At 35.4% G+C, this 14,566-nt stretch overlaps 1 protein-coding gene across 12 annotated transcripts in view; it reads right to left on the bottom strand.

The window, feature by feature from the left end:
• The window catches only part of thsd7ab (thrombospondin, type I, domain containing 7Ab), a 346,631-nt gene that overhangs the window by 59,279 nt on the left and 272,786 nt on the right, over positions 1 to 14,566 (bottom strand). For all 12 annotated transcript variants that reach the window (XR_012391319.1, XR_012391315.1, XR_012391314.1 and 9 more), the window contains one exon: positions 10,997 to 11,221. Coding sequence is in view for 4 of the 12 variants with exons in the window: in XM_073924512.1 (XP_073780613.1) it covers positions 10,997 to 11,221 (225 nt within the window). In the remaining 8 variants the exon portion in view is untranslated. The remainder of the gene's footprint in view (positions 1 to 10,996; positions 11,222 to 14,566) is intronic.

The raw sequence follows: 14,566 nt of genomic DNA, 5'->3' as shown, positions 1-14,566 counted from the left end.
GAAAGTCTGGCTTTTGGGTGCGTGTTTGAACAGACTGTATTTCTAATTGTAAGAATGGATCACATTCATCATTTATGACTTAATTTTGAGTTTTGATTTATATCTGTTCCCTTACTCATCAGTTATACGTTCATTAGGGACCAAACGCCGCTCAGAGTTCCACGCCCTGGGTTTGCGCATCTTCTCATGGACAGTATGTCGACACTCTGAAATTAGTCAGAGGATGCAGGAATAACTAATATTCAAATAGGTCGGTTGCCAAATGCTAACACATTCCTAAAAGAATAGCAAAAAATAGCCAAGCCCATGCATCTTGCTAGAATCAGCGATTAGATGAATAAAGATCTCCATGCTGACATGCCCAAAACAGCTCTGTACAATTAAATGTGTCTTAAAATCAAAATCCAACCATGCCAGACCAGAGGTTGCAGGAATAACTAATATTCAAATAGGCCAAATAGGCCGGTTGCCAAATACTAACACATTCTTAAACGAATAGCAAAAAATAGCCAAGCCCATGCATCTTGCTAGAATCAGCGATTAGATGATTAAAGATCTCCATGCTGACATTCCCAAAACAGCTCTGTACAGTCAAATGTGTCTTAAAATCAAAATCCAACCATACCAGACCATAAAGGTAGTGTAAGACTCCATTTAGTCTAGATATAAAAGATTTCAGGAGAATTCAGAATGAATCAAAACTTAACATTTTATTTGTCAGGTAAAATTGTATTCTGCCAATTACATAATAAAACCATCAGAAAAGACAATTCAGAGATGAGACTGTAACAATAAAACATCCATTACTCAAAGATAAATCAGCATAAGTCCCAGAGATGCTGCAATGGGGTGTCTTTCTACAAGATCCCCCCGACCCATATCACATATTTACCTAATATACTCAACTCAAAACAAACAACCATAAATTCAAGAAAATAAAAGCATCACAGAGACCCTTGCCTGGTGAATTTGAGGAGTTAATCATCTCTAAGGAGGCGGAGAATCTGGCAAAGATCCTATCAAAAACCAAATCAACCTATATAAGAGAAATATTACAGTGAAATTAAGACCACTTTACCAATCACACTGAGACATTTAAAACGATACCAAACATGAATATAGTGCTACAAGATACACCATATTACACCTTGGACATTTTATGTGAAATATGCTTTGATCAGTAAGTCCCTTAAAGGTCAAGAAGGGGGGCTTGAGGTAAAAGGAGAGGAGAGCATTCCTACATTCTTCCCTGATCTTGTCAGGAAGATTTAATCAGGATGATTTGAATAGAATAGTTGAACAGCTGGTTTCCTGATCACTTCTCAGATCAGAAAGTCTATTGTAATATTGCATAGAAATTCTTGTGGTCTTGTCTCATGAAATTCCACGAGAGTTATTAGGGTCTGATATTCTGAAGAGATCTAGCCATCTTACATGATTTTGTCCTAAATGAGCATAACAAGTCTGGAAAGCTTTCCTTATAACGTTAGGTGTGTGCATTTTAAAAGTGACACCTCTGTTATTTAATGTAATCAAACAAAAAATCCAAATAAATGTGATTCATTTATTGTTCTTTAATCAGAATGTGAAAATTATACAGTGAAGAAAAGGTTAATGAGATTTAGTAACTTAACTTACACTACACTGTCAGTGGGCGCCGTCTTTCGGATGAGACGTTAAACCGAGGTCCTGACTCTCTGTGGTCATTAAAAATCCCAAGGCACTTCTCGTGAAAGAGTAGGGGTGTAACCCCGGTGTCCTGGCCAAAGTCCCTCTATCGGCCCATACGATCATGGCCTCCCAATCATCCCCGTCCACTGAATTGGCTCTATCACTGTCTCTCCACTCCACCAATAGCTGGTGTGTGGTGAGCGCACTGGCGCCGTTGTCCTGTGGCAGCCGTCGCATCATCCAAGTGGATGCTGCACACTGGTGGTGGTGTGGAGAGACCCCCCCTCATGATTGTGAAGCGCTTTGGGTGTATGGCCATACACAATAAATGCGCTATATAAATACACATTACATTACATTACATTACATTACAACTTAATTTCTCTATAATATCTATTAATTTTAATAAGCTACACTGTTTGCTAATTTATTTGCTGCTAATGTATACTATTTATTTTTTTCTTTTCTAAATAATAATAATAATAATGGTCACACTTTACAATAAGGTTCATTAGTTAATGTTAATTAATGCATTTAATAACATGAACAAACAATGAACAATACATTTACTACTGTATTTGTTCATGTTAGTTAAGGTTAGTTAATGAAAATACAGTAGTTCATTGTTAATTCATGTTAACTCATGGTGCATTAACTAATGTTAACAAGCATGGACTTGGATGTTAATAATGCATTAGTAAATGTTCAATTATGATTAATAAATGGTGTAAATGTGTTGTTTATGATTAGTTCATGTTAGTAAATGCATTAACTGATAAACCTTATTGTAAAGTGTTACCATGTAATAAAACATATTACTGACCGTTCAAATTTTTAGGATTATATTTAGTAATTTGGGGATTTTTTTTAGGGTGGGCCCTTATTTTCATATCCCAATGTTGACAGGTATGCATCTGTTCTAAATTTGGTCTTTTAATAACACTGTCTTACCACTGGACTATACTTTTACTGTACTTTTAAAGTATTACTATTGTTTTGTTTATAATCTATGGCAGGGGTCTCAAACTCGCGGGCCGCAGGCCATTTGCGGCCCTCAGTGCAATATTTTGTGGCCCGCGCCGACCGCTGTACACTGACAGAATCAGCGGAGCGGAGAGAGAGAGCGCTCCCCGCTCCGCTGATTCTATCCGTACACAGCGGTCACTGGCATTCCCCGCCCGCCGTGTAAACAAAGGGGCGGGGATGCCGGTGACGTCACCACGCACCCCGCCCCTTTGTTAGATGCTGTGACGGGCGGGAAGTGTTAGGAGGGAACTCGCGCCGGCCAGAACCAAGGTAAGCTGTTCCCGCCCCTGCCTGCCACTTAGCTACCTATCTGCAGCCTGCCACCTACCTAGCTACAGCCTGCATCTTATATATATTATAGGTAGATACAGACTGATGTGACTGGAGTGGGGTGGGGGTGTTTTATTTATACATATATACGCCTTTTTTTTAGGTGAGGGAATGGAAGTTTTGAGTGAGTTCCCCTACTTTTTTCTGTGTGAGAAGTTATTCTCCACCTTGAACTTCAATAAGTCAAAGTACAGGTCTAGACTTAATGATGATCATCTTCAAGCCATACTGAGGGTCTCAACTGCTTCCGCTCTAAAGCCAAATGTGGTTCAGATTTGTGAGAAGAAGCGCTGTCAAGTCTCTGGCAGCAAGAAGTAGGTAAAAGATGCCATGTTCAGAAGAACTGTTCATAATCTTCACTCAATGTTCTATTAATGTTCAGGACACTTCATGTTCAGAAGAAATAATTAAAACTGTTAATAATGACATTTGAGGACTTTTTTTGTGTGAAATCCCTTATGCGGCCCAGCCTCACCCAGACTTTGCCTCCTGCGGCTCCCAGGTAAATTGAGTTTGAGACCCCTGATCTATGGTAAGTAACAATAACAGTAAGTGGAGCAGTATATGAGATGAATGTACTGTACATGATGACTGTGTTCATTCTGTTGGTGAACTAATGCTTTGAATCAGGCTGTGAAGAGCTAAGCATGAGCATTAAAACCCCATGAGAAACGCTACAGTCTTTGAAGCCTGTAAACACGCTATTAAACATTCATGTTAAAAATGTTATCTTTTCAGTCCTGATGAATTTTAGGAATGTTTGCAAGTTAGGGTCGGTAAGTATTTATAGAATGTTTCTCAAATAAGTCTCTTATGATTACACATAAAGCAAATACTGTAAAGGAAACAGTATTATAGTTCATAATAGTGGTGTGAATTTTTTATGACGTAGTTTAATTCTGATGAAAAGCTGCAATTGTCAGCATTATTAAGTCAGAAATGTCAGATCATCGTTCAGAAAACAGTCTGATATAATGATTTCTTACACTCATCGGCCACTTTATTAGGTACACCTTACTAGTACCAGGTTGGACCCCCTTTGCCTACAAAACTGCAAGGTCAACAAGGTACTGGAAATATTCTTCAGAGAATTTGGTCCATATTGACATGACAGCATCACACAGTTGCTGCAGATTCGTCGGCTGCACATCCATGATGTGAATCTCCTGTTCCACCACATACCAAAGTTGCTCTATTGGATTTAGATCTGGTGACTGTGGAGGCCATTTGAGTACAGTGAACTCCCTGTCATGTTCAAGAAACCAGTCTGAGATGATTCACGCTTTATGACATGGTAGAAGTAGCCATCAGAAGATGGGTACACTGTGGTGATAAAGAGATGGACATGGTCAGCAACAATACTCAGGTAGGCTGTGGCGTTGACACGATGCTTAGTTGATACTAATGGGCCCAAAGTGTGCCAAGAAAATATCCCCCACACCATTACACCGTTACTAGCAGCCTCAACTGTTGATACAAGCCAAGGTGGATCCATGCTTTCATGTTGTTGATGCCAAATTCTGACCCTACCATCCGAATCCGGTTGTGCGTGAAAATCCCAGTAGATCAGCAGTTTCTGAAATACTCAGACCAGCCCATCTGGCACCAACAACCATGCCACATTAAAAGTCACCTCAGACCAAAAGTCAATCAGTTTTCTCTTCCCCATTCTAATGCTCGGTTTGAATTGCAGCAGATCATCTAGATGCACTGAGTTGCTGCTATGTGATTAGCTGATTAGAATTTGTGTTAACGAGCAGCTGGACAGGTGTACCTAATAACATGAGTGTGTCCGGTAAGTTTGTGTGTGTGTGTGTGTGTGTGTGTGTGTGTGTGTGTGTGTGTGTGTGTGTGTGTGTATATATATATATATATATATATATATATATATATATATATATATATATATATATATATATATATATATATATATATAATTTATATAGTAATATATAAAGTATAAATAGTATATTTTACTATAAATAGTAAAAATAAAGTAATTGAATTACACTAAATAGTGTAGTATCATTCATAACTATCTTGAATATATATACAAATAAATATGTATTTACAAAACAAATGCTACGTTCAAAATTAATATTTTCATTAAGAAATAATTTTTTGATTTGCTGCAGAACAAACCACTTTGTCCAATGCTTTGCCTAATTAACCAAAAATCCCTAATTAACGTAATTAATTTCATTTATTGCACTTCAAGCTGAATACCAATCTTGTAAAATAACTGTTAAATGATATGTACGGTTATTAAAAATTGTTTCATAAAAAATATTATTTAAAAATTATTGAAAAAACTTACTTTACCAAAGTGAGCCCTTGAAAAAATATTTTGTAAATTTTAAAGTAATAATTTTAATAACTCCATCTTCAACCATACATATGCAAAACGCTTCCTTATGTGTTAGGATCTTATTAATATCACCAGCACATCCCTAAATATCAAAGAGCTGGCAAATTATGCCTAAAAGCATTGAAGCAAATTTCAATAAAGTTCTTTTGTTAATTCAGTCATATATTGTTTCTATAATAATCATAAAACTCCCCTTGTGATGCCAATGACGAACACACAGATCCCATTACAGGCCTGACTTGTGATGTTTTCCTGCAAATTATTGCACTTAAACCAATTGTGGAGTTCAATTCTCAAGACTCTAAACTCGGGGGAAATAAAGAAAAGCAAGTAACTGAATAATCCAACATTTGAGCCTTTCGCAAAAAATTATGTCAAGCCTGAGCTCATTTCTCACGACAACTCTTTCTGTGTTTGAGGACTCTTGTTTCAGAGTTTTTAATGTAGGCTGCAGATCAACATTAATTACATCAAATCAGCATTGTTACCAGGCTTCACTAGTGATGATTGTCAAACATCAGGATTAATGGCCAGCAGCTTGTAGCACCGCACAGATTTGTCAATGAATTCTACAGTATGTCAAATTGAATGTATCGCTAGCATCAGGGTCACTGTCATTATTACAGTTCAAACTAAACCAAGATTTGGTGTTGCATTTCCAACTTGTTTTACAGTCATTGCCCTGCCACGGGGACACTTCAGTTTACCTCCCTTTTTTGCAATTAAATCCCAATCCAATCATGAAAAACTATATGACGTTGGAAAGGTTAAAGACTTTTACCTAGGGTATAAATATTACCAGTTTTACCAAAAATAAATATTACCACAGTTTTTTGTTATGTAGGATGAGTAATAGAAAAAAAAAAAAACATTTACTGTCCCCCTACAACCTGTGGGACCATTTACAGTTTCAATTTAACCATAATATTATAATCTAAACAAAGCAATCACAACAAACTATAAATCGTTAAAAATCTTAAATTAACTACTTTCAATATTTTATGACTGAGTTTTATTCATAATACTGAACAACAGTTATTTATTCATTTGCAACAAGGATACTCAGAGTTGTAAAGCATTACTTTGCTACAGCAATCCAAATATAAAAAAAGAGTTAAATGTTATTTTGAGGCTAAATTCAACTCAAATACCACCAAACTGCCCATGCTACTTAAGAATTCCATGTCTATTTGACAAATATTGTCAAAAGTATGAAAAAATATAGTTCATATTTCTCAAAACACATGGGGGCGCTCTTGTATGGTCACCAATGGAAACTAAAGGTCATCTGGTGGTCATGTCTGGTACTGCGGCCAAGCAAAATCTTACTGAAAGCTCCTTTTTTGAGATGTCAACTTTAAATTTGGAATATAATTTGTTCAGATATTTATCAGTCTAAACAAAGCAATCATAACAAACTATATATCGTTAAAAAGCTTAAATGATCTACTTTCAATATTTGATAACTGAGTTTTTATACATAATACTGAACAACAGTTATTTATTCATTTGCAACAAGGATACTCAGAGTTGTAAAGCATTACTTTGCTATAGCAACCCAGATATAAAAATGTGTTAAATGATATTTTGAGGCTAAATTCAACTCAAATACCAACAAACTGCCCGTGCTACTTTAGAATTTCATGTCTATTTTACAAATATTGTTAAAAGTATAAAAAAAATATAGTTCATATTTCTCAAAACAGATGGGGACGCCCTTGTATGGTCACTAATGGAAACTAAAGGTCACCTGGTGGTCATGTCTGGTACTGCGGCCAAGCAAAATCTTACTGAAAGCTCCTTTTTTGAGATGTCAACTTTAAATTTGGAATATAATTTGTTCAGATATTTAGCCTTGATTTTCCGCTAAAATATGTTTTGTAAAATACATATGTCATGTATTTTATTAACATAAATTTATTGTTTTATTATTTTCATAAACAAAGACACATAACATTTGTTTACACTTCAATTTTTAAACTTTTTTCACATCCGTCTTCTTTAAAATGAGACCAGGCTTAAATCTGTGCACCATAGTGTTGGAGATTGTGAACATAAAATTTGTCATTCTCTGTCTTTTTTTTCCTTTTCTTGATTTCCGTGAGAGTGTGTGCGCTGTAAATGTGTGGTTGGTGTCGGTTTTGATTACATTCAGTGCCAGACAGCATGCCATGAGGAATGGAGATTTAAACCTCTTAATCAACAAGGCAAACCAGCCCAAACCAGCCAAATAACCAGATTAACAGCAGAGATACAGCAAAGAGAGGGAAGAAAATAGTAGAAAGACATTAAATAAAAGATTGATTTAGATTTGAAAATACTAAACTAAAAATAAATCAATAGATAAAAAATGTATTGATCATAATAATCAAAATATGAAAACGCTTAATTTATATATATATATATATATTTATATATATATATATATATATATATATATATATATATATATATATATATATATATATATATATATATATATATATATATATATATATATATATATAAAACATATTTCAACAAACATGCTTGTAACTAGAATAAAGGGGTGAGGGTTTGCCTTTTTCTAAAATATCCATAACATATTTTAATAATTAATTGAATATGAATTTATTGAATAGGACAGTCACTTAAAATGATGAAGCATCTAATTTTCAAAGCAGTCCCTGTTTAATTTAATTAATATAACTCAAATATTAAATGTGAGTTTACCATGCTTGGCTTATAAACATGCATTAGTACAGAGTACAGTTCATTTAAAAATAAATAGTTATTCACTATTTAAGCAACCTAAAGTTGTTTTAAATATTTATGAGTTGCTTTCTTCTGTTAATAACACAACATTTCAAGAAATCTGAAAACTGTAACCATTGATATCCATAGTAGGAAAATACTATGGAAGTCAATGGTTGCAGGTATCCATACTCATACTCAACCAAACTCATAAAGTGTTCATTTTTGGGTGAACTATCCCTTTAAACTCTGTCAGCTCAGTAAAATCAAAGACTATAGAATACACAAGGCATGTCAGACAGTGATTGCTATAGACCAGGGATCGCCAATCTTGTTCCTGGAGGGCCGGTGTCCTGCAGATTTTAGCTCTAACCCTATTTAACACACCTGAACAAGCTAATCAAGAGCTGCGTCCCAAATCGCATACCTATGCACTATTCTACGCCATTTTGTAGTATACTGTAAATAGTGTAAGTAGTGCGTTCACACTGAAAACTCTAGTGAAATAATAAGTGCACTTTAATTAACCGGATGATGCACTCATTCAGCCGGTAAAATGAAGTGTGTAATGATGGACACTTCACGCACTCAACAATTGCAGGTTTGCTCACGTAGCGGAAGGGGCAGAGCTATCGGGCACACATGTTGGATAACTTTATTTATTTGAGATGGTAAAAAAAAACTCTTCTACGAGAGTGATTACAGCGCCTCCCGATGGTGAATGCGGTTATACTCACGGCAGGTATTATTTGATAATTCGGTCGCTTATTTCACTGATTTGGCAAACATCATTAGAGAAACGGTTTGAATTTCCGCTTAGTTAAAAAACATTAGTGCTCCATTTGGGACGACACTACATACATATACTATCCTGTTGATTGTGTAAGTCCATAAGTACATAGTGCATAGTGTATAGCAGGGGTGCTCAATCCTGTATCTGGAGATCTACCTTCCTGTACACAGGGCTCGAAATTGCGACCATTTTGGTCGCATATGCGCCAGAAAATTAATCTATGCGACCTTATAATATATTTGGGCGCATTAGTGCGACTGCTGATAATGGTTGTAGTGCGACCTGTTTTGATTTTTTGTAAAAACGTGCTGAATCGCTCTTCCCTGCCGCAATATTGGTTCATATTAGCTGTCAATCACTCAAGGTATTCCGCTGTCAGATGACAGGAAAGGAGCTTTTATGACCACGGGAAATGCAAACGGCTGAAGAGTAAAAACTTAAAGCACACAGGTTTGCAAACCCCACCTAAAATTGAGGTGCAGATGAAAGCGATCATGACACGTCACGTGGTGAATAATAATCCACCAGCTGAGATCAATCGAGTACGCGCTTCATGGAGAAGGCGCCCGAATCTCCATGCGTCGCATTCACTGCGTGTTCAGCGCAAATGTCTACTAAAAGTCAAATCTAATACCATCGCCAAAGAAGCTCGCCTTTACTAAGTTTACACTGAAACTGCGGCTCATAACAAACAGCGGTATTCCGCCGGTGGTCATCGCAAGAATCTTGCGCTGCCTGCTCATAAATTGGGTCGGCTGACTCGCCAGCTTTTCCACAAACACAGAAAAATGAAGATCATCTCAGACTGAACCTTTAAATTGACACAAACTGAAACCAAATCTTTTAAAGAGTGATAGAAGTGAGACTTTACTTACTTTCTTTTGTCTATTCTTTTTTGAGGTGTATATTATTTTTTTATTTATTTACTGATGACTGCTTTGCAGCTTTCATCATTGAATTGAATGATTTATTATAATCTTTTGTTTGTTTTGTAGCAGAAATATTATTTATTAAATTGACATGCATATAAATACAGCAGTACAAAATAAATATTTCTTACTGCAATGCTTCATTTTTGTTTGATGCAAACTATACAATTATTTTTCATAAAGTAACAGACTTTTAATAGCAGATAACCTACATTCATGCACATTCAAGGCAGTATCATAATGAGAAATGTTATTCATTTTTACTATTATTGTCATTTTCATCATCATTAATATTCTATAATTATTAGACATTCATTTTGGAATTATTGCACACAAATATCAATGTCTTCACAGCATTAGTTAGATAGTTGTTTCTGGTTTTTGTCAGTCAAATCACTATTAATGTTGTTTTAAAATACAATAAAAACAATTTGCAGCGGTGCTCAATCATTTTTGGTGGTTACTCCTAAATTTTTTCTGGTGCTCCTAAATTTATTTTGGTGCTCCTAAATATTTGAAGTTGGGAGCACCGGTGCTACCAAGTAAAAAAGTTAATTTCGAGCCCTGTGTACAGTTTAGCTCCTACACTGATCAAACCCACCTGAACCAATTAATTAGGACCTGAAATCCACTTGATAATTACAGACAGGTGTGTTTGGTAAGGGTTGCAACTGAAATCTGCAGGAAGGTAGATCTCCAGGAACAGGATTGGCCACCCCTGGTGTATAGCAAGCCATTTGGAACGCAGCTAAGGTCTTACTAAGTATACTTGAACCACCCAGGTAGGTGTGTTGAGGCAAGTTGGAGCTAAACCCTGCAGGTCACCGGACCTCCAGAAACGAGATTGTTGACCCCTGCTATAGACTGACGATTCTCTGAGAGAGGGTCTGAGTTTCTGCCGATTTTGTGCGACTCAAATGTTTAGAAATGAAACTAAAGAGCCAGTTGTTGTTTAAATGTATTATTGATTCCTAAAATGACATTTAATCATAAGCTAGGCAAGCATTTAATATTTCCCCATTCAAACAGAATGCCTGAGCATACTGCCCAAGAGGTGTTACAAAGACGGCCACTTAGAGAAAGGACCTGGCTTAAAGGAACTTTGGTATAATACAATAACTATAGGCTCTTATCTGAGCATCTCACCGTGGCTGTTACAGCGCGAGGTCTCCACCAGCCGGTTGTCCTGATCGTAACACACCATGGCCTGGTATCGGTAGCCCTGTCCACACTCCTTCATTCCCTCCGGCAGGATACAGTCAGACCAGTTTCCCACCGGCTGCGCGTTGTACTTGTCACAGGGACAGTATTGAGTCTCGCTCAGCGGATACATCTGACTGTTCTTACACTTATCCTTCTTCTTGCTCTTTCCTGTAATCAGAGGAAGACCGTGTTGATTAAAGCTCTAATTACTCCCACTAACGAGTGAGGATGATTACGTCTAAACCTCCTCGTGTCTCGCAGCAGATTTAAAGGGATAGCTCACCCAAAAATGATAATTAACTCATCATTTACGCACCCTCAAGTGCTTTTTTTTCTGCTTGACACAAAATAAGTTATTTTTGAAATATGCAAACACTGACCTCCATAGTAGGAAAAACAAACACTATGGAAGTCAATGGTAGCTGGTTTTCAGCATTTTTCAAAATATCTTCTTTTGTGTTTAACTGAAGAAACTCAAACAGGAAAAACGGCAAAGGATGAGTGAATGATGATTACTTTAAATTGAGTGAACTGTCCCTTTAATACACTGCTGGTGAGTTGGTTAAAAAGTTAACTGAATATTACCAGCATATTCCCACAGTTGATTGATTAACTTAAGAATTACACAATTTTTTGTATTACAATGATTCTATGTGCAAATGAGTCACTGTTTCATTATGTAATGTATTTGCATAAATTTCTAGCACAAACAAATCTGAACGTTTGTTAAAGTCAGGTAATTTTTTTTACATGTAAAAATCAAAGGGTTTTACTGAGTTTGTCACTCTGTAATTGACAAATACTGCCCAGAGTGCCCAATGTTTGAAATGGAAGTCAATGTTTACATGTTTCTAACATGGTATATTTTTTTCCTACTATGGAAGTTAATTTTTAACCTTTTTTCAAAACATCTATTTTTGTGTTCAACTGAAGAACTGAGTTTCTTTCTTCTGGTAATAACACAACATTTCGAAGAAATCTGAAAACCTGTAACCATTGATATCCATAGTAGGAAGATACTATGGAAGTACTATGGTTGCAGGTTGTCTGGCTCCTGTACTAGAAGGCAGGGCTTCTTTCACCATATTGACCGCTACACCGCTATCCCATTCAAACTATACGAGTGACGTGTCTTGTGTATTCTATAGTCTTTGATTTATCTGAGCTGACAGAGTTTAAAGGGATAGTTCACCCAAAAATGAACACTTTATGAGTTTGGTTGAGTATGAGTATGGATACCTGCAACCATTGACTTCCATAGTATTTTCCTACAATGGATATCAATGGTTACAGGTTTTCAGATTTCTTGAAATGTTGTGTTATTAACAGAAGAAAGAAACTCAGTTCTTCAGTTGGACACAAAAGAAGATGTTTTGAAAAATGCTAAAAATGGGTAACCATTGACTTCCATAGTGGGAAAAAAATACTATGTTAGAAACATGTAAAGATTGACTTCCCTTTCCAACATTGGGGACTTTTGGCAGTATTTTGTCAATTACAGAGTGACAAACTCAGTAAAACCCTTTGATTTTACCATGTAAAAAAATTTTTTTTGTAATTTTACCTGACTTTAACAAATGTTCTGATACCTGCAGCATTTTTCAAAACATCTTCTTTTGTGTTCAACTGAAGAAACTAAAAAAAGGGGGTGTGTATGATGATTTTAAATTGAGTGAACTGTCTTTTTAAGACACTGCTGGTGTGAGTAGGTTAAAATTAACTAAAAGTTATCACCATATTCCACTGTTGATTGATTAATTTAAGAATTAAAAACTTTTTAGGCTCTCATGGCTGCCAGTAAAAAGCAATCACACACTAATGGCTACAGCAAGAGCAACCAACCTTAAATAATTGGATAGATGCAACTATTAATATCTATAAAATGGAAAAAAAATCACTTCTGTAGTTAATTCAAAGAAGGCTATATTCCTGGGAAAATGAAGGAAATGGGTTGAATATATTTTAGTTAGAAGACCTGATTTTGTTGCTATAAACGAATAGAAGATGCTCAACTGATAGATAAGTAGAGGCTAATGTGTGTGTATGGTTAAATACACTCATATTGTATTGTGTGATATCCCCATGTGTTTAATAAAGATGGTCATTTGAGATTATTCTGGAAGGAATTACATTATGACATGCATTCTTACCCTGGATGTAAATAGTGCTTTAATGTTTATTATTATTTTTGATATAATTTATTCATTATTTTTTGTCTTTTCTTTTTTCTTTATGCTATTCTTCTTTATATAATTTACCAAAATGTGAGTGCTATGTATAGTTAGTACACCTGACAATAAGAATGACACTTTTTTGTATTACAATGTTTCTAAAATGAGGCATTGATTTATTATGTACTAATTAGCATACATTTCTAGCACAAACACATCTGAAAATTTGTTAAAGTCAGGCTTTGTTTTTTACATGTTAGAATCAATGGGTCGAACTGAGATTTTTTTTCACTCCTTAATTCACAAAATACTGCCAAAAGTCCCCCATGTTAGAAACATGTAAACACTGATTTCTTATTATGGAAGTCAATGGTTACCCATTTTCAACATTTTTCAAAATATCTTCTTTTGTGTTTAACTGAAGAAACTGAAACCATTTTGTGGCAAGTGAAGTATGAGTTATTGATGATGATTCTATTCAATTGGGTGAACTGTCCCTTTAAGACACAGCAGGTCTGAGTAGGTTCAAAAACTAAATGTTATCACCATGTTCCCACAGTTGATTGATTAACTTAAGAATTACACACTTTTTTATATTACAATGTTTCTAAAATGTGCAAATGAGGCACTGTTTCATTATGTACTAATGTGCATACATTTCTAGCACAAACACATCTAAACATTTGTTTAAGTCAGGTTCAATTGTATTTTTTACATATTAGAATTAAAGGGTTTTACAGATTTTTTTTTTCTCACAAAATAATTCACAAAATAGTGCCAATAGCCCTTTCAAAAATGGTTGTACTCATTTATGCGGTGTCCAAATTTGCAGTACATAATGTACATGGTAACTGATAATCGAGTATATTCCAGGGTTAATATGTCACAATGTGTGCTGTACACTGTAAACATTTTTAACAATGCTGCCATAAATATTTTTAGTTGAATCAAATCAACTGAGTCATCTCAACTTAGATCAATCAAGCTGACTAAAGATATCAGGTTAAACTTTGTATAACTTAAAGGGCACCTATGATGAAAATCATCTTTTGGAAGAATTAGAGGTTGTCCACAGTCATATTGGGGTGATAAAAAGACAATCCGCTTGTTAAGTGGTGACGTGTTTGTGACGTATGTAATACTGTTTCCGAGTCCAAGCCGCCACTCATTTGAGTGGAGAAATCATTCGTTTATGATCACGTTTTATTCCTATCACACATTAAAGTTAATTTAAAATAAAATCATAGTGTACACAACAATCTCTGGGCTTGCTGCATAACAAATACCAAAATTTTAACAATTTATAAAAAAATAATCACTTTCTGGCCATCAGATATTAGGC

This window comes from Danio rerio, chromosome 16 (genome assembly GCF_049306965.1).
Source record: "Danio rerio strain Tuebingen ecotype United States chromosome 16, GRCz12tu, whole genome shotgun sequence".
Classification (NCBI taxonomy): Eukaryota; Metazoa; Chordata; class Actinopteri; order Cypriniformes; family Danionidae; genus Danio; species Danio rerio.
The sequence above is the reverse complement of the archived record's forward strand: the minus strand, read 5'-3'. Positions and strand labels throughout refer to the sequence as shown.